This window comes from Arvicola amphibius, chromosome X (assembly GCF_903992535.2).
Source record: "Arvicola amphibius chromosome X, mArvAmp1.2, whole genome shotgun sequence".
Lineage (NCBI taxonomy): Eukaryota > Metazoa > Chordata > Mammalia > Rodentia > Cricetidae > Arvicola > Arvicola amphibius.
Genome location: NC_052065.1, coordinates 135,725,980 through 135,746,664, shown reverse-complemented (window position 1 = coordinate 135,746,664; position 20,685 = coordinate 135,725,980). Strand labels below are relative to the sequence as shown.

The 20,685-nt window shown below is 51.1% G+C and overlaps 1 protein-coding gene across 1 annotated transcript; it reads right to left on the bottom strand.

Moving 5' to 3' along the window:
* Positions 1–2,893: 2,893 nt before the first annotated feature.
* On the bottom strand, positions 2,894–11,337 carry Slc6a8 (solute carrier family 6 member 8). Its single transcript, XM_038316156.1, has 13 exons — positions 10,991–11,337; positions 9,315–9,446; positions 8,356–8,605; positions 7,842–7,974; positions 6,658–6,792; positions 6,461–6,564; positions 6,242–6,366; positions 5,606–5,718; positions 5,350–5,487; positions 5,170–5,272; positions 4,972–5,072; positions 4,728–4,898; positions 2,894–4,421 (listed from the first exon to the last, which is right to left on the bottom strand). The coding sequence occupies exons 1-13, from the start codon at positions 11,250–11,252 to the stop codon at positions 4,281–4,283; spliced, it is 1,908 nt and encodes a 635-aa protein (XP_038172084.1). The 5' UTR covers positions 11,253–11,337; the 3' UTR covers positions 2,894–4,280.
* Positions 11,338–20,685: the final 9,348 nt, after the last annotated feature.

Below are 20,685 nucleotides of genomic sequence, written 5' to 3'. Positions count from 1 at the left end.
AGGCATAGGATTAGTCTGCTTTTCCAGGAAGTGTTCCGGACTACTTTGGGCTTCCCTAAGCTTGCTTGTCTGTGCTTTGGAAGGCTAAAGTCCAGATCACCTCTCCTGCTTTTCTACTCAGACCCTGACCACTCTCCTCTCTGGCCCAGCTCCTGGGACAGCCTGTCTGATGGTTCTCCACTCTATTTTCTCACTCTGCTTGGACTTTTTGGTCTCAGTTTCCTAAACCCCTGTATAGAAGCCAATTTCCTGAGTAAATAGGCCCCATCTATTGTCGCACCCAGTGAACTCTGTGAAGTTGCCTTTCTGTGATGCTACCATTTTTTGTATCTGGTGTTGTGACAGTTTGCTGGGAAGGCCTTTAGTGTGACCCCCACTGGGGTTCTTATCCAGAATAGATACCTGGTGGAGAAAGCCTGAGACTCTGAGCTCCTCATGGGTGGAGTTAGTTGAGAGAGAGAGACTGGTATGAGGGCCTGGGGAAAAGTCTACTGGACTTTGCAAAGATCTTCTGCAGCTGAAGATAACAGGCTGAGACTTAGGGATGAGAGCAAGCAGGAGATTAGGAGTAACACTCTGAGCAAGAGCAGAGGGTCTGTGAAGGAATAAAGAAACTGAATAAGAGTGCTAAGAAGGGGACAGGGAGGCTATACCCTGCAGCAGGTGATGCCTGCTTCCTGCATAGAACACAACCACTTTGCACATAACAGAACTAGGACTGTCTGGTCTCTCTTGTGGCACAATATACTCATCAGAGGCTGACCTCTGTGCACTACGTCCCACCCTTCCAAGACCTGTCTTGTATCACCTTTTTATATTATGGTAAAACATAAATTCATATACTTGTAACACATAAAACTTCTTTGTGGTGATAATTTTGTTTGCTCTAACAAATAAAGCTTACCTGAAGATCAGAAGGTGGAGCTAGACACTGGTTAACCATAGAGGCCAGTCATGGTGGCACAGACCTTTGATTGCAGCACTTGGGATCTCATGCCTTTGATCCCAGTACTTGGGAGGCACACGCCTTTAATCCTGCCACTAGGGGTTTGAGACAGGATTATGGCTGGGTGGAAAGAGGGGTATAAGGCAGGAGGAGACAGGAGCTCACCCTTTCTGTCTGAGGATTCAGTAGAGGTAAGAAGTCTCTCTCTCTCTAGTGGCTTGCTCCTTTGCTTCTCTGATCTTTCAGCATTTACCCTGGTATCTGGCTCCATGTTTTTATTATTAAGACCAATTAGAATTCACATTACACATCTTTACCATTTTCAAGTGCATAGTTTGATGGTATTAAGCAGTTGGACATCACAGTTAAGTGCTCATCTCCCCATATTGCAGCTGTCCCCATTAAACCATGTTCCCTTAACCCCAGCCCCTGGTATTCATCATCCATAGAGATGGATTTGACTGTTACAGGAATTTCTTGTGAGTACAATCATACAATGTTCTTTTGTAAGTGGCTCATTTCACCAATAATGTCCTTCAGGGCCACCCATGTAGCATATATCTCAATTTCCTATTTCAGGCTAAGTAATACTGTATTTTATGGATAAGCCATACTTTAATTCATTAATGTATATTTGGGTTCCTCCCTTCTTCCATTAGGCATTGTAAGACCTAGGGTCTTACACATGGTAGGCAAGTGTTCTACTTCTGACCTCTATCTCCTGCTTTTTATATGTTTTGAAACAATCCGTATGTTGCCCAGGATGACTTTGAATTTAGGATTCCCCTGCCTTAGCTCCCCAAATAGCTGGGATTGCCAGGCTAAGTTAACTTCAACACCCTACCATGCTCCACACCTTTGACAACCAGGGCCTTGTATATGTTAGATAGGTTCTCTGTCATTGATCATATCCTTAGCTACTAGACTGTCCTTGAACTCACTCTGCAGCATAAGCGACCTTAAACTTTTGGTCTTCCTGCTTTAGCCTCCTGAGTAGCTGATTTGACAGGTTTGCCACCTGGCCCAGCTGACTTCTTTTATTGCAATTTTTAGTGAGGTTTTTGCATGTGGCCCAAGACCACTCTTGTCCAAGTCTCCACGATCTCTTTGCTACACAGTGAACTATAGCACCATCTTAATCCTTGTTGGCCAGCCAGGGCTGTCTCCCTTTGTACTCACTTATGCTCTACCCCCAGCTGAGAACTTCAGAAGTTTTAGCTCCAGGCCAGATTTTCTAGAACTGCAAACTCCTGTGTCCATTTGCCAACCAGAGATCTCCATTTGGACAAGACATGCCCAAAGCCAACTCCCAGTTGTCATCACAGGACCTGGCAGCACCATTCATCCTGTGTCTCAAGCCAAATCTCTGGTGTTTGTCTTGACTCCTCAGTCCTGTAGTCATCCACAGCCCCTTCTGGCCCTGCCAGCAAAGTAGATCCCAATCCAAAGAACCCCCTCACCCCACCCCACTTAAGTGCCACAAACCAGGTCCAGATGCCGGTCCATAGTCCGTGGATCATTGCCCAAACTTACATCTTACTGTCTGTGCTCCCAGTATACCCTTTACTTTTTGGTCTTGGAAAGCTACTTGCTCAGGAGCACACTTCTGTTGATCCACCTGCCTCAATATCTTAAGTGCAGGGCTTACAACCACAAGCTATCATGCCTGGTTCGGTAAGATTCTTAGAGCAAGCGACTCATGGCTGCAGCCTCACTTCTCTGCTGTATTTGTTCCTATTGAACTTATGTCACCCCATGCTCTTCACTCTGGGCGACTGAGGCTTTATGCCTGCATTTCTTCCCCACTTTTTCCAGTTTCTGGCATGGTGCTAGGTGTAGAGCCCCTCAGAATGGGCCTTACCTAATGCCGAATTGGAGCTGGAGGAAGGTCCCCACACCTGTCTCCCCACCTTAGCCATCTTCCAGAGAAGCAGAAGCAGGAGCCAGTTTTGGAAAATGAAGTGTTTTTATTGCTATGTTTGCAGTGGCTTTTTTTTTTTTAGCACAGTAAGAATGTCCCCAAAGGCCTGCACTCTTACCCAGCCCCATCTCCCTGGCTTAGTCTAGCCCTGTGTGAAGGAAGCCTTTCCAAGGGGCTACTTGGCTATTTCAGGCTTGACGGGACACAGATGTGAGTTTAAGCTGCTACGGAAGACTTGAGATGTCAAAAGTACATCAGCCTTTAGCTCAGAGGTGGGAGCTGTGCCCAGGATCTCTTCCATGGGCGATCCCTGCAATCATACCCAGCCCAGGAACAGGGTGTGGGCAAGCCTGAGCATGCCAGGTGAGCAGACCCAGATTCCTGGGACAATGCTGTAGCCTTTTACCCCATAGGCTTAGGGGCAAAGGATAGTGTGGGGATGCCCTTGAGGCTCCCACTTACCCACTCCAGTCTCAGGCTGGAGACCATACAAAACATCCATACAACAGACTCACATAGTCAACAGCCTGAAGTTTTTGTTTCGCCTGTGAAAGTTAAGTATAAATTCACACACCTTGGCTAGGGTCAGAGAAGAAGGGATGTAAAGGAGAGGAGTGGTAAGGTGGGGATGGTTGGGGCTTTTTAGAAATATACAAGCAGAAGTCTCACTCTCAGTTTTTTTTCTTATAAAATGTGCAAAATACAAGCCTCCTTTGCCCAGAGGCTCTGTTTAACTTCTGGTATTCACCTTCACTAAGAGATAAGAGATCTACACATCTATACACGCACATGCGTGCACACAGATACGCACGCACGCACACACACACACGCACATTCAGACCCAAGCTCATACAGATAATTAATATTGGTGGCAATTGGCGTAAGAACACAAGGTTCCATTGCTGACTGGCTCTCTAGCTTCTAGAATAGGGATGGGAAGAAGGGTCTAATCCAGCTGAAACATTTGCCTTGTTTCCACTGTCCCTCTCTTACCCACCCTCCTGTCCCACCTTATTCTTTCCCTCCTCTCCTGTTCCCCAAGCTGCCACTGTTGTTTGCAGGGTGAAGGTGTGTTACAGAGCAGAACTTAGGAGGCAGGCAGGGCTAGGAGGTGGGTCCTGGGAACTGAGAGGAAGGACAGGAGGTGGGACCTGGAAGCAACGCAAGTACCAGCGTGGCTGGGGGCTGGGGAGGAGAGGCATCTATTTTTGGTGGGTTGTGATATTTTTGGCGTTTTATTAAAAATGGAAAAAGTTATTTTTGTTAGCACTCATGGTGCTTCCTCCCCTTCCCCGCAGGCAGACCCCCGAACTGTCAAGGAAAGGCAAGCCCCCTGGAGGGATGGGTAGAGGCTAAAGCAGGGGCTGCTATGGCTACCAAAGGATGAGCTGGTGATGTGAGCTGGGGTGCCTATCACATGACACTCTCCACCACGACGACCTTGCTGCTTTCAGACACTGGAGTCAGGGTGGTCAGGCCCCTGACATCTGCATCCTGAGCTCTGTATTCCAAGTGGTGGAGGCCCCAGATAGGCTGGGTCAAGTGCTGCCAGCGCTGTGGGAGAGGAGAGCATGTTGAGCCAGCCTCCCGTGAGTCACTTGCTCTACCCCATGGCAATAGCTTCTGCTACCTGCCACCAAGGCAGGTCTGTTTCTCTTAGGGCACCCTTCCAGGTCATGCTCCCTATAATGGGAAGCAGGGCTAAGTGGCCCTTGTGTGGAAAGTGAGAGGTGGGCCTTGCTTCCTTCCTTGGTTCCACATGAAGCCATGATGGGTTAGCTTTTCTTCTGTAGTCTGAGCTGGCTGTGCTTCTGGATGACGGTTTGCCCCTCCTAGGGAAGAGTGGGGTAGGGACCTTACCTCTGCCATGGTTCCTTTTGCCCTGAGGAGACAGCCCAGGAGGTGGAGGGGCACACACAGCATGGAAGAGAGTGCAAAGGCCCAGCCAATGGCTTCGCCCCACCATGGGTACACGTAAGTATTGTTGTAGACCAGCGGCTCATAGTATACAATATTGAAGATAAAGATGCCCTGTGTGAACATGTGTCTTCAGTCATTGGGGCTCCATTACACCACCCGACTTGCCTTGCTTCCCCAGTCTTACCATGCAGACCAATGGGGTGAAAAAGGACCAGCACCATTTCATCCAGGGGCAAGGTCGGTACCCAATCATACAGGCAATGTCATCCATGAAACGGTCAGCTCCTGGAATAGGGTGAGGTGGATGGGAAGGATAGAGTTGGAGACTACCCCCTTCCATTCCACCCTACATTTTCTAGCCCAGCTCTTCACCCTGACCTACCGTAAACCCAAGCCACCACCACACACTCCCAAAAGGCTTGCCACAGCAGGGTAGTGCCACTAGCTGAGTAGTAGTCAAAGAGCTGGAAGACGTACATGCCGCCCTGGAGAACAGAGCCAGGTCAGGAAAGATGATGGCCCATGGCTGGAGATTGACAGTAGCCCACCTTACCCTACTCACATCAGTCACCATGGAGAGATCGATGACAAAACAGAGGACACAGCAGAGAGCCACGGAGATCTCCCTTTGGAAACGGAAGTAGTAGGAGGCCGGGAGGAGATCCAGTAGCCCGGTGATGAAGCCCTCCACACCTACAAACTGTGGCCAGGGCAGCTCAGGCCCACGTCTCCCATGTCCCCGTGCATCTCTTGCCCAATGTGCCAAGCCCCCTGACCACCAGCCCCTACCCCATTCTTGCCCTAGAGCTCCTGCAAACCTGGCTGTCCAGACCGAGCAGCAGCAGCATGAAGAAGAACAAGGCAGCCCAGAGTGGGGCCACAGGCATCAGTGTGACAGCCCGTGGGTAGGCAATGAAGGCTAGACCAGGCCCTGAGTGCAAAGATGCAGGGTGAGACTGGCCCTCAGCACCATCCTGAGTACCCTGACGCTCAAGGTCATGCCCATCCCCCAGATAATAAAAGCTTGGGGGCTATTTGTACCTCAGCATGGCTAGACCCATTGAGGTCCTACAGGCACCTCACACCAATAGTCTGGAAGGCTGTGGTCCTTGGTAGCCTCACCCCATATTAGTAGGACCTCCTGACTCACACTACTCTCCCTGGGCTCAAACAGCCATGGCAGTTTCTGGTTGCCCTGGGGTGACACAGCAGGGGCTGAAAGAGGAGCTCCTTTTCTATCTCCAGCACTCAACAACTATGAAGACACACCCTGCAGCCTTAGAGGTAGGTGGCAGGAGGCCCTCCTGGCTCCAGAGAACAGCCTTGATTCAGCTGCTTAGAGCCATCTCAACAGCTAGCTGAACTCGTCTGTCACGTTTCAGAATGCTTTTGTGCATGCCCTACATCAGGGTAGTTCTGCAGGTCTGGAGGTGGGCTGAGGTCTGGCAGCTCACCTGATTCTGCCACCTTGGAGATGTGCACACCCTGCTCTGTGGCCATAAAGCCCAGGATGGAGAAGACCACAAACCCAGCAAAGAAGCTGGTCCCACTGTTGATGAGTGCCAGGATGATGGCGTCCCTGGGGGAGGAGGGGCAGAATGTTCTGGTTTAGGCAGCCCTACTGCTCCAGGGCAGGGCAAGGCAGGACAGGCAGGGCAGAGGCGGGTGCCTACTTGTAGCAGTTGTTGTTGAAGCGATTGTAGCTGCCTAGGGCTGTGAGGGCCCCCAGGCCGATGGCGTAAGAGAAGAAAATCTGGGTCCCGGCATCTATCCATACCTGGAAGGGATGGGCAAAGATCAGAGTCATAAGGGACCCTACTCAACAGGCTGTGTCCCCCTAGTCTTGCTGTCATAAAGCACCTTTCCTCACCTGAGGGGACCCCAGCTTCGACCAGTCAGGTTTGAGATAGTAGACGATGCCATCCAGGGCTCCAGGCAGCAGCACCCCTCGCACGAGCAGCACGACAAGGACCACGTAGGGGAATGTAGCAGTGAAGTACACAATCTAGGGGGCCAGGGTGCTCAGAGAGGTTCTGAACCCCTGCTCCCCTTAAGTGGCCTCCTGTTTGGTGGCTACTGTGAGCTGACCACATGGACCACATTTCCCCAGACTGCAGTCATGCTCAGAATTTATTCCTAAATGACCAACCATCCCCAGGGAAGCTAGGGGCCAGGCTGGAGCCCAGGCAGCCTCATAGCAGGCACTAGTCAGCTGTAGGACGGGAGAGACAGGATCATGGCATTCCAAGGTGAGGGTCCCTAGGCGCATCTAATGTATAAAGAGGAAAATCAGTCCATGAGGAGTGAGAAAATGTAAACTCTCCTGGTGGGCAGCTTCTCAGTATGTCCATGTGGGGACATGCCTATGAGGACAGGAAGGTTTGGGAAGTATGGGCAAGGAGAATCTGTGGCAATGTTACATGGGATTGTAATAAGTACATATTCCTCAGAGCCCTGTGGTCCCAAACTCCATCCTTATAGGGTGGTGGGGTCCATGGCAGCTAGGGATTCTAGCTGGGCAAGAGGTTTATAGCTCAGTGTTATTGGTGATGAGAGAGAAAAGGAAGGAGGGAGAGGGAGGGAGGAAGACAGCCGTTGAGGACCCTGTTGGGAATGAATGTTTGCAATCTGGCCCTCTAGGCACATGACCATGTTCCATGGCTTAGCAGTTTTAATATGTTGGTTCATCTGTATCTGTAACTTGAGAGGGAACCTCTGAAGGAGGGCTATATGAAGTCTTCCTGAGGGGGGGGCCTGAGGATCATAGAGGTGAGGAGAGCCCCAAAGATTAGGCATCTAGAGATAAGTAGGGAGAAACAGAGAGGCGGAAGGAAAGAGAAAGGGTTGAGATGGAGTAGTGGACATGGGGAAGGGTAGGTATGGCCTGGACCTTTCACCCTCAGGTCTGTTGGCTACAAGAAATAATGCCCATCAACAGGGTGACAATAAAGACCTGTCTACTCTGTTGGCTTGAGCCTCAGTCTAGTCACCTCCTGTTGTGTTTGTGTCCCTCCCAGGCAATGCTGCCCCCGTCCTGCCTGCCTCCAGCTATACCTTTCCTGTTGACTTGACTCCTTTCCACACACAGAAGTAGACCAGCACCCAGCAGGCCAGCAGGCACAGGGTCACCTCCCAGTTGAGGGCCCCTGGCACCTCCAGCCCCGTAGAGAGCCTCAAGACTTTGTTCCTAGGGTAGAAAAGAAAAGAGGGCACCTGAGGGTCATGTCAGCAGAGGGCACAGTGACTGGGATTTGCTTTGGAGTTGATGGGTCCTCCCTCACCACAGCCCTGATCTGTAGGACTGACTACCCCAGGTCATCCTTCTGCAAATATGCAGTCTCAGCTCCTTAGCCAGGTCAACATGATAGGGCAATGGCAAATGACATGTTGCTGTAGGAGCAATGTCTATAAGCTCCAGGACTGACCTAGGCACTCCAGGAGGATAGGGACAGACAAAGCCCAGGAGTGGTTGTTTTGCATCCCTGGCCATGTACCCCAGGGCTTGGCCACATATAGAGAGCCCAAGGGATGAGATAGGATGGGCTTGGCCCAGAGGCACCCGACTCACTCCCAGAACTCAATGACAGGTGATCGACGGTCAGCAAGCTGGTCACATGTGAGGTTGGCCAGGCTGGCATTGGCACAGTCTTCATGGCGAAAGATCTCCACACAGTCAGGAGTGTTCCAGGTGTGGCCACACGTGGCCCAGGGCAAAGTGGTGGTGAATGACTTGACCAGGTAATAGAAGCCCCAGGCCAGCACCATGATGTAGTAGGTGTTGCAGTAGAAGACAATCACCATGGAGGCATAGCCCAGGCCTAAGGATGAGTGAGAAGCTTCCTTTTATTCTGGGCTTCTTTATGGCCATTTTTCTACCACCCCCATTATCTCCCTTTCCAGAGCTGGCACTGATTCTTACTGAGTTCCTGACAGCTTGCTTCTTCCATGTCTCCTTCCTTCCCTGTATTCTACTTCCCTTTATCCTGCCAGAGGCTTCTCCAAACTTTGAGCACGACTGTGTGTGTTCCAACAGTGGGCTACCTTTCTTGTCTGTCTCCCGCTAACATTTGCCGTGTTCCTCTACTAACTCTGTGCTTCAGCTTCTTTATTTAGCCCAGCACTAGACAGCCCTCCTTTCCTACCTTGTGTGGCTACTATATTCTGCTGCTAGTCCAGCTTCAAATGCTGTCCCTTTCCCAGGTCCCACTGCCACCCTGCAGCTCCAGAAGGCAAGGACAAGGACCTCTGGAGTGAGTCAAGTGTGTCCAACAGGTCCTGTCCCTAAGCTTAACTGTTTCTGCTTCATCCTTTTCTTAAAAAAAAGCAAGCCTGCCACTCCACCCTAGTTCCTGACTCTTCAAGTTAACTGCAAATTCTCTCCTGAGCCTGGGAGGGTATAGCCTAGCCCCCAAATCTAGTAGCTCAGGACAAGATTTCTTCATGTGGGTCATAGCTATACTCTGTTCCCCTGCCCTAGTCCCAGTAGTTGAAAAAAGGAGTACTGAGAATTGGCTCAGGGTGGCTTACCTTTGAATAGGGGGCAGATATTCCAGACATTGATGCTGCCGGCCTTCATGAACTGGCCCAGTGAGATTTCCAGGAAGAAAATGGGGATTCCTCCAACCAGGGCAATCAGGACGTAGGGAATAAGGAACACACCTAGTGGAGGAAGCATAGAGTGGACTCGGGATGTGTCCCAGTGAGCCCCTGCAGTAGGCAAGGACTTAAGCCAAACCCTTCAGCCAAGCTGTCCAGGCCTCACAGATCAGCCCGGCCTCCAAAGTCCTAGAAGGCCCAGGCAGAGCCCCAGTCCCATGACTTCCCACTGGGTGAATCAGTGCAAGAGTGGTCACTGACTCAGAGGCTCAAGGTGAACAATCCCAGGAGATCTACTCTAGGTTTGCTGAGAGGAGGCACAATATTCTCTGTACCATGGAGTCCTTGGCCTGCGGACACCACCTAGGGTGACTTCACAGGCATCAAAACCACACAGGCTTATGCATGCAGACCATCTTTTTGGTAGGCAGCAGAACAGGATGGAATGGCTAGGGTTTGCGCGTGTGTGTGCTCGCGTGTGTGATTTCCAGGCTGGGTGCTCAGGCTTGGGGGCTTGTTCAAAGGCAGTGAGCCCAACTACCCTGTACTTTGCACTCATGAGGGTCACAGAAGAAAGCTGGGTGGGTGGCAAGCCTCTGCTTATGGGGGTATTGGTGTATGACAAAGGTAAACAAGTCAAGGAAAGGGGCTGAGGCAAGATTTCAGTTATTAGATGGGCTAGGAAGAAGGAGGGGGAGAACAGAGAGCAGCTGCAGCTCTGACCTACTTCCCCCTACTGCTCTCTAAGACCCCTTACTCTGCTCAGGCTCAGCTCTCTCAGCTACTCAGTAATGGAGTTAACTGCAGTTTGCCAGGCGGGCTCCTGCTCCCAGCATCCTTTCCTTGTGTGTGACCTTGGGCTAGAGACCTTCCCTCTGGGACTCAGTTTCCCACCCATCACCTAGCTGCTTTAGCTCTCAAGGAATCCAGTTCTGCTTTGCAGTCCAGGACAGGCAAGTGCCCACTACTGTTGCTAAGATGAGCTTCAGCAACTGGGCATGGGATGTGCATGCAGCTTGTCTAGTAGCGGCGCCAGTCGGGCCAGGCCGCAGACTTCCCAAGCCTGGCTCAAGCACCAAGTGTTCCAAGCCTGGGTCAGAGGGGAGGGAAGAGAAGAGAAAACAGAGGGGAGGGGAGAGCGTGGGGGAGGGACAGAGTGGCCCATTGTGTTTGTGTGTGTTCCTGTGTGCACACGTGGGGGGGCACACAATGTGTCACTTGTGTGCCTGACCCACGGGGGCAGGCAGGGCTCCTCACCTCCCGGAGTCCCCTCCACTGGGGGCAGGCCTTCCCTTCCCACCTCAGTGGCCAATCACTCCCAGTCTGGGCTGGAAGTCTGGGAGGTAGCCCCCTCAGTTCATCAGGAAGCTCTTCTTGATAGCTTCCCCCTCCACTGCCAGGCACATGACCGGTGAGGGGGGTGGAGGCTGGTGCGCTGGGTCACTGAGTGCTTGGCCGGTGAGGGGGCACTATGGCCCCCACGCGCTCTGGGCGGGCCTCCCTACCCTCTGGACTTCACCCCACTGCTCTGGTGGGCCTGTGGCAGGCTGGGGGTGGGAACTGACCCCTGATGAGAAGCCGGGATGCTCAGGGGCAGGGGCACTCACCTCCACCGTTCTTGTAGCACAGGTAGGGGAAGCGCCACACGTTCCCCAGGCCCACGGCGAAGCCCACGCACGACATGATGAAGTCCATCTGGCGTGTCCAGGTCTCTCGTGGTGGCACGGCAAGGCGGCCGCCGGGCGGCCCAAGGCCCGTGGGGCCATCGCCCTTGGCTGGGGCACCATCGGGCCGGGGCACGATGAGAGGACCCTTCTTTTCGTCACCAGACACACTATAGATACCGTTCTCGGCGCTCTTCTTCGCCATGGTCCCTGGGGCCGCGAGGCCGGGCCGGGGGTCGCGGCGCCTTGAGGGTGGCGGGCGGGCAAGGGGCTTCGGCGGCACCTGGAGAGAGGGCCCCGAAAGCGCGGGCCCGCCCGGGGGCCTCGGGGGCGGCCGGGCCGGGGGACGGGGCGGCGGGCGGGCGGGGTGCGGGACGGCGGGGGCGGCGCAGTCAGAAGCAGTCCACGAAACACTTGAAAGTGAGCCTGAAGAATCTCATGTGTGTCGGGGGCCCGGGAGCGCGCGGGCGGCGGTGGAGCCTGACCGGGCGGCGGCGGCTCCCGAGACTCCTGCCCGCCGCTCGGGTGGCGGCGGCTGCGGCGGCGACTGCTCGCCTGGCCGGAGGCTCACCCTAGCGCGCCGCGGGTGGCATCGGAAGCCCACTGTCTGCAAGCGGCGGCCGGAGCAAGGGGCCTGCGGCCCGCGCCCCCCGGCCCCGGCCCAGCACCGCGCGGCTGTCCTCGCCCGCGGCTCAGCTGGCGCTAGCGGCTCTGGTGGCCCCTGGCTCGCCTCGCCCCCTCCTTCCCGGTGGCGGCTGCTACAGCCGCTCTCCGGCTGCGGCGGACTCTGAGACTCGCCAAGGCACTCCAACTGTCTGTCTCTTTCCCGGCGCTACCGGCTGCTGCTTAAGAACCGACTCCCGGTGATGTCACTGTTGCCCCACCCCCACGATCCGGCTGTTCCCCTCCCCCCCCTCCATCCCGCCCTCCCTGTCACTCCGCCTACCTCCTCCTCCTCGGGAGAGGCAGCTTTAGTTCGGAGCAGGATGGCTGCTACCTGGGGCGCTGGCCAGCACCTCCTCCTCAGTGGGCCGAGCCGCCAGTCATTCCAGGATCACCTGGCTCGGGTGGGGCCAAAGTCCCCTCAGGTTTTTCTGAACCACCAGGAAAACGGAGTCTTTGGCTGACTTCCAGACATCCTAAGTCCTTCTCCTTTCTTCCACTGTTTCTAGCCTGGAGTCTCCCTTCATGGTGGACCGTCCTTCACCAACGTTCCTCTAACCTGCCTCATGTCTCCCAGTTAGGACCTAAGAAGAGCTAGGTGCCCAGGTGCAAAGTTTCTTGGTACCTGCACCAAAGTAGGTGCCCTTGTCGGTTGTCTCCTGAAGGACTATCTCTGCGTTGGCTTGGAGAGGGAGATCTGCCTCCAGGGGTTCTGTGGAACTTTGCCAGAATCACTGAGCTGTCTCCTCAAGACATTTAGGCCTCTGCAAAGATAGGCTAAGGGTCCAGGTGTCAGCTCTGGGTGTGACCAATTTCTGTGTGTCTCCAGAGTGAGCAAAGGGTAGCTTGTTTGGTTGAGGATCAACGTTACAATTTGTCATCAAGGTAGAGAAGGGGACTCCATGATACTCCAGTCAGTCCACCCTTTGCCTGGTGTGGGGGTCGGTAGGGCGTGTGACCTATGGATACGGGGGTAAGAATAGGGTAAGGCTGCCCCCTGGTGCCTGGTTGCTGTACAGACCCTCTCCCTAAACTCAACACCTGCCTGCTCTGCTCCTTAGGGACCTCCAGGCAACTGAGCAGATTCTTGGGAATTTTCCAGGGCCAAGACTAGCCTGGGGTGGACTAGAAAGGTGAGGCGTGCCCATTTTAATCCCCAACTCCCTGATCTGATCAGACACCAAAGTTCCCAGGTGGCTCATTCCCCCCCCCCCCCCCCCCCCCCGCCCCATCCCATCGTGCTAAACCTGCAGCCAGCAGGCGGCTTTAGAAAGAAAAGCAGTTTCACTCTGAGCCAGATTGAGCCTGATGGGTGAGGAAGGAGGGAGGGGCAGCATTTTCACCCAGGCTAGCAGGAGGAGGAGGAGGAGGAGGGGTGTGTGTGTGTGTGTGTGTGTGTGTGTGTGTGTGTCACGTGCCTGTTTCATGGCAGAGTCTCTTTGCTCATCAGAGAACTCAAACTTGGGTCTTCTCTGGCCCAGCCTGGGACCAAAGTCCTCCTGTAGAAACAAAGGCCATAGAGGAGTTACCCATAGCACACATCCTGGAAGTGCTGGAGCCACTCAAGGAACAAGGGGCATTTAAGAGAGGAAAGAATTGGATGCCAAGGAATGGGTACAGAGGACTCTATTGTAGTAGAAGGATTAGAGTGTGCAGATGTGAGACCAGCAAAGGGAAAGGAACTGCGGCAGCAGTGACCTGGATGAGGTATGGGCGGAGACCAGTCGACCGTAGGAAAGTCAGCCTGTGGAATGAGAGCAGACTAGGATTGGATGCTGGCTACTCTTGGGGATTTAAGACCCTGCTTGTCCAGGGTCGAGGTGGGAGGGAAAGAACATAGTGGCCTGAGAAACATGAGGGTGAGCCGATGACACTTTGAGGAGATGGTCATTGCGGTGTATGGGGAGGTCCAAAGGTGAAAAAGTCAAGGCTGAGTGCAAGGGTGAGGGCCTTCCTCCATCCTGGGCCTGTGCTGAGCAGCTGGGTAAGGGCATGTGCCAAGTCCAGGTACAGGAATGTAAGGAGTATCATCTTCACCTCGGCACAAGAGGCACTTTAAGGTACCAATCACCCATGCTTAGGCACTGGGGCAGGCACCGCCTTGTGGCCTCAGAAGGTGGCCAGGATGTAGAGATCTGGGAAACAAATGAAATGACATTGAGAATAACTGGTGTGACCTCAAAACCTGATTCCATGGGGTCCCACTTGTCTCTTACCTGGTAATGACACCACCTTTGAGCACCTCTCTAGTCTTTTGGTCTTCCTAAATTCCCTTTATCCTGCAGTGGTTTTCTTGCCCACCTAATCTTCTTGGGGCCTGAACATCTCCATACCCAAGTGGCTAGCTCTGGGCTACGGCTACACTGGCCCACTCGCATCCTGCAGTGGTATTGGTTCTATTTCTTTACTCACTTTCTGTTGATGTCAGGAGGCTAAAGAAGGAGACACTGGTGACAACTGCCCTGTCAGCCACCCATAAACCATTCCCAAGAAGCTAAAAAGCAGAGCCAACCAGGTGGAGTGTGCACAGCCTCTGTGCCTGTGGTGTTTGCTCCAGACTGTGGAAGTGTGTAGGCATATTTTGTTTGTCTGTGTGTTTTAGGTTTTTCGAGACATGGTTTCTCTGTAGCTTTGGAGCCTGCTCAGTAGACCAGGCTGGCCTCAAACTCACAGAGAACCTAAGCCTCCTGAGTGCTGGGATTAAAGGCGTGCACCACCACCACCCACCTTTTGTTTGTGTTTTAACAAATAAGCCACTAGAGGCCAGGTGGTGGTGGTACACACCTTTAATCCCAGGACAGAGGAGGCAGACAAATCTCTGTCAGTTCAAAGCCACCCTGGGCTACACTACATTGATCTAGTCTCAAAGAGAAACAGCCAGGCAGTGGTGGCCAGCATCTCTAATCCCAGCACTCGGGAGGCAGAGGCTGGCAGATCTCTATGAGTTTAAGGCCACCCTCAAAGAGAAATAGCGCCAGGTGGTGGTGGCTCACACCTTTAATGCCAGTACCATGGAGATGGAGTCAGAAAGTGATATGACTGGGCAGAGAGAGGAATAGCAGGCAGGAGGAGATAGGAAGCAGTACAGTCTGAAGTAGTCTGGACAAGTAGTCTGAGGAGCAGCCAGTCTGAGCATGCAGTCTGAGGATTCGTAGAGACAGAATCACCCCTGTGGTCTGAGCACTGGTAGAGGGAAGAACTCTCTCGTGGCTGGCCGCTCTGCTTCTCTGATCCTTCAGCTTTCACTCCCTGATAGCTGACTCTGAGTTTTTATTATTAAGAACGATTAGAATTCGTGCTTCAGAAGTGTGTGCCCTGATGGGGCCAGTTCATGTGTCTAGTGAGAGTTCCTAGGAGGTGCAGAGCACTAGGGGGAACAAAAGCCTTTCCAATCCTGGGCAGGCTCTCTCCAGGGCATACTCCTACTGGGGGGAGGTGCAGTTGCTAGGGAGGAGCATGGTGGACTCCCCAGGATCTCAGCTGATAACCACAAGATTGTCCTAACTAGCACTTTGGGGCCCTGGTGTTCCAATCATAATGACATTGAACTGTGCTGAGAGCCCCTAGGAGCTGTGGTAGAAGCTGAGAGCAGACTCTGGTAGAAGGAACAAGCTGGGAGAGGGCTGCCACAGGGCCCTTGTTGGTGGAGGCTGGCAAGTAAGCTAAGGTTGAACCTAGTGCCTTCCCAGGCCTGAGGTGGCCATGGACTGAGAGAAGATTAGATGGAGATTGTCACCCCTACAGTGATTCCGTAAGGAGCGAGGCAGCCGAAGGAAGGGTTGGGCCACCTCCTCTAGAGGCCAAGCACAATGGACTTTGGAATTAGAATGAGCTGGGAACAAAGGGAAAACTGGGGTCCACCTGGCAAGGCTTTGTACTTCCAACTCCTGAGCCAACAGGCAAGGGGAATAAATGGACCAGAGTCAAGGTTCCGGGAGCTCGAGGTGCAGCTGCAGTAGCCTATGCCCCAGCACAGTCTGCCTTGTCTACCAGCTATGCTCACTCACACAGACAATCTGAAAGGATTGGTGTTTTACATTTTGCCATAAACTTCTTTGTCCCTTTGTGTGGGGTTATGGTGGGACAGTGACTGACCTTGAACTTGAGTAGATCCTCTTGTCTGAATCTCCCTGAGATTACAGGTGTGACTTACTACATTCAGGTTTACAGAAATCTTTTTCCAATGTTTTGAGACAAGATTTAGTTCAGGTACCTTGAACCCACTGTGTAGCTCAGGGTGACTTTGTTCCTCTGATCCTCCTGTCTTCATCTCTAGAGTGTTGGAGGGAGGCTGCTTGTTGGTTCCTGGCCGCCCGGCTAGCTTAGACCCAAAATAACCACATAGAAACTGTATTAATTAAATCACTGCTTGGCCCATTAGCTCTAGCTAACTCTTACATATTAATTTAACCCATTTCTATTAATCTGTGTATTACCACAAGGTTGTGGCCTACCAGCAAATTTACAGCTGCTCCATGGCTTCTCCCTGACTCCTCCTCCTTTTTCCCAGCATTCATTTTAGTTTTCCCTGCCTACCTAAATTCTGCTCTGCTATAGGTCCAAAGCAGTTTCTTTCTTCATTAATGGTAATCACAGCATACAGAGGGGAATCCCACATCACCAGACTGCTGAGATTCCAGATGTGGGATACTATATGCAGCCTATACTCCTTTTAGATTTACAGAAAAAATGGTGTGATAGAAGTGAGTGCTCCCACACCCCTCTGCCACAAAATTCTTATGCTAGATTGTTGCATCTATCCTAGATTATTACATTTATCCCATTTAATGAGTCAACAGAGTTCTTCTATTAAGTATAGGCCAGTTTATTCAGCTTTCTGCAGCAAGTACTCTTGTTGTTCCAAGATCCCTTCCAGAATCCACCACTGGTTTGGGCTATCATTTGGGCTATCATGGTTACTGTGACTGTGAGGAGTGCTTTGTTTCGATGACTCTGATAGATCCAAGAAGAGCTGATGGAGGTTGAATGTCCCTTGTTGGGTCTTCTGCCATTTCTCTCAAAGCTAGCTGCACTTTAGGTGTTTGTAAGGCCATACTCATCCTTTCTTTGGTAAATCAGTGCTTATAGCACCATGGGCCAGTGTTCACAATGGTGGAGGTGTGTCAGATTCCCACTTATCAAAGTGACCCCTTCTTCTCTTTCTGTACTGTACTCTCTTTACAAGGAAGACATTCCCACCTCCCTGGGGCTATGGCAGTCACTTGCCATTCCTGTAGCAAACATCTTGGTACAGCAGCTTACAGAGGTGGGGTTAGTTTTAGTTCACAATTTTTAGAGTCTCAGACCAAAGTCACTTGGATCTTTGTCGTGCAGTGAGGCACAACACCATGGCAAGGGCATATGGCAGAGTAAAACTGCTCACCCCATTTTGATCAGAAAGCCACAAGAAGAGGTCCCCAATATCCTCTTCAAAGACACACCCCAGTGACCTATCTTCCTCTCACTAAGCCCTATCTTTTAAGGGTTCCAACCCTCTCCATAGCACTACCCACTGGTGAGCAAGCCTTTAATCCATATTATAAATCGTAACAGACAAGAGTAGATACGATGATTATGTAGTAGTCCTCACAGTTTTATTTATTCTCTCATATTTATTTGCTGTTTTTTATTTGGACTTAGGAATATTTACTTTGTACTTTTTTGTTCTCTTGTTACTTTGTTTTTGTTGCTGTTTTGAGACTATATAAACCAGGCCAGCCTCTAACTCACAGAAATCTGCTTGTCTCCTTGCACTGGGATTAAAGGTGTGCACCACCACACCTGGCTCTCACTTCTCACTTGTTATTTTGAAACAGGGTCTTACTATATAGCCCTAGCTGGACTGGAACTTGCCATGTAGACCAGGCTGGTCTCAAACTTGCATTGATTCTACTGCTTCTTCTTCCCAAGTGGTGGGACGGCAGGTTGTGTGTTAGCACACTAGATTATATCTTTGTTAATAGCTCAATAGTTCTCGAATGTGTTGCTTACATTTTACATCTGTGATTCTTGGAGGCTCTTTCAGTTGACTCCCTTGGACCCCTGTCTAAGTGACTTTTCTGGGCACTGTGACAAAATACCTGCCCAAAACAACTTAAGGAAGGAGAGATTTATTTTGGCTTATAGTGTAAGGGGTACAGTCCATCATGGTGGAGGAATCATGGTGGCAGGAGCATGAGGCACTGGTCACATTGCATTCACAGTCAGCATTCAGAGGGGGATGAAGGCTTGTGCTCAGCTTGCTTCCTCTGCTTTTCTTTCTCTTTTTAGTCTGGGATCCGAACCCATGGAATGTTGATGCTTACAATTAAGGTGGGTCTTCCAACTTCAGTTAACCTAATCTAGATAGTCCCTCACAAGCATGCCCAGTTGACAATGTTAGTTATCATGGACCCTTTTAAATGTTATTATTTTCATGTATATGGGGGTTTTGCCTGCATGTATGCCTGCATGTACCACTTGCATACCTGAGGCCAGAAGAGGAGGTCCAAACCTCTGGGACTGGAGTTACAGACAGTTGTGAGCCAACGTGGGCCCTTTTAAAAAACTGTTTTGGTACTATATGGGGAACCCCTGGCTTCAGACGTGCTAGGCATGTGCTCTACCACTGACCTTTGCTTCCAGCTCACTTCTGTATCCTCTTGACACCTCCTTCATCACCTGTATGAGCCTATTTGAGTACTTTCTTTCTTTCTGACTGCATGCCCAGTTTATGTGTTTCCTGCTGTGTATCTCGAATGAGCCATTTCTCCAAGGAGTCATTCATTGGAAATGCTCACTGCCATGCACTAGTGTTTCTGAGCTCTCTCAGCAGACAGAGCAAGGAATCTTACAAAAGGCATTACCCTGTGTACTATCTATAAATAGACATGCATTGGTGTCTGCATTAAGCTAAATAGGAATTCACCATATGGATCATTCTAGCCTCTTCCCTATGCAAACAACCTGGTTTCCACCTTTGGCCACCAGATAGGTTTAACTACACTATAAAGATCTAGTGGTCTTAGGATTGTTAACTCATACTCTCCCACCACACCCCATCTGCCTTTAATATTTTATTTTTTTAAAACTATGTAGTTCTGACTGGCCTGGAAATCATTATGTACACCAGGCTAGCCTTGAACTCATAAAGTTTAGCCTCCCTCTGTTTCCTGAGTTCCATGCCCATCTTTTAAAAACTTGTGTATTTAGGTGTGTGTGTGTGTGTGTGTGTGTGTGTGTGTGTGTATGTATGTGCCATGTCACACATGTGCAGGTCTGTTGTGTTTGGCAGCAGACCACTTCCCGCCACCCGGCTAGCTTTACCCGAAATAATTACACAGAAACTGTATTCTTTTAAACACTGCCTGGCCCATTATTAGTTCCAGCTTCTTATTGGTTAATTCTCACATCTTACTTAACCTATTTCTATTAATGTGTGTAGCACCATGAGGTGGTAGCTTACCAGGAGAGATCTTAACCTGCATCCGACTCAGAGAGGAGAGGCATGGCGACTGCCTGAAGTGTCTGCCTGACTCTGCTTTCTTTCTCCCACAATTCTGTTCTGTCTACTCCGCCTACCTAATTTTCTGTCCTATTAAAGGGCCAAGGCAGTTTCTTTATTAACCAATAAAAGTAACACATAGACAGATGACCCACCTCCATCAGAGGTCAGAGAAAAATTTTCCAAAATTAGTTCTCTTTCTACCACGTGGGGATGAAAGTCAGGTAATTGGATCTGGCATCCAGCACCTGCCAAACCATCTTGCTGGCCCTCCACTTGGTTTGGAACCTGCACTTGTGTAACCCCGCTTGGCGGGTCAGCTATTCAGGGTCCTCTGAAGGGGTGCTACCTGGAAGAACATGGGCTGAAGAGAGGAACGAGACCAAGCAAAATTCTATTTGTCAAGGTCTGGCTTATTAGGGTGAAGGTTACAGCTTATATAGCCCTTGAATGAGGAACTTGGCATGGGGTGGGGGTAGGGGTAGGAACTTTTGCCGGGGTAGCGAAGGTCATCAGTCAGCACCCCTGGTGTAAGCTGAAACGTGATTCCATTAACATTTTTCAGGATAGTTGGAATATGGGGCCGGTTCCGTTAACAGATAGTTCTTAAGATAGTTGGGATGTGGGGCGGGTTCTCCGCAAACATCCTTGGGGCAATGACCCCTGCTATCTTTTTTTAGGACAATGGTCCCTGACAAATCCCCCTTTTTTTATTATGGCAGGCAGCTAATAAGTGGAGAGCACTGGTCAGAGTCTAACCACATTGTCAGACCTAGAGGAGAAGGGACTGGGACAAGGAGGACCCTCCTCTCGAGTGGTGGAGTCTCTTCCTCTCCTGGGAACAGAGGGGTATCTTATGGGTATATTTTTGAGTTTGGCCCTTAATGATGGCCTGCGATGGGGGCTCCTGTCTTAGGTCGAGTGGGGACCAGGTCTTTTCCCCCTTTTACCGTCCTAGGGTTCCCAGGACCCTGTCTTAGGTTGGGGGGAGGTCCTGCCACCAGCTGCCCATCCTTGGTGCTCCTCAAAAAGGTATCTAGCAAGACCAAAGTAAGCAGGTCTTTGACCACAGGGTCCCTGTCTTAGGCTATGTGGAGGGCAATCCTCATCCCCTGACATCATGCCATGTTGAGCCGGCCTGTACAGCCTCTGTATGATGTGCTGTTCAGGAGAGGGTTCCACAATATTCCCGTCGTTGGGCCTCTGCATGAATTATTAATGAAAACACTGCGAGGAGCTTCTAAAATAAAAGGTATCTCGTATAGATTGAGTAAAAGATATAATTTGGACACCAATGACTCCATCTCTGGACAAGAAGAAAGGGCACCTTCCAAACCCAGTATTCACCTTTTAGTCTGGCCTATGGTATATATTCCTTCCTAAGTGCCTACTCCAACATAAAATTACGAGTGCTGCTTGCCAAAAATTTTAAACCCAAACATTTTACAGGGTATGTCAAACTTTTCCCAACATCTATAAGCAGTTACAAATA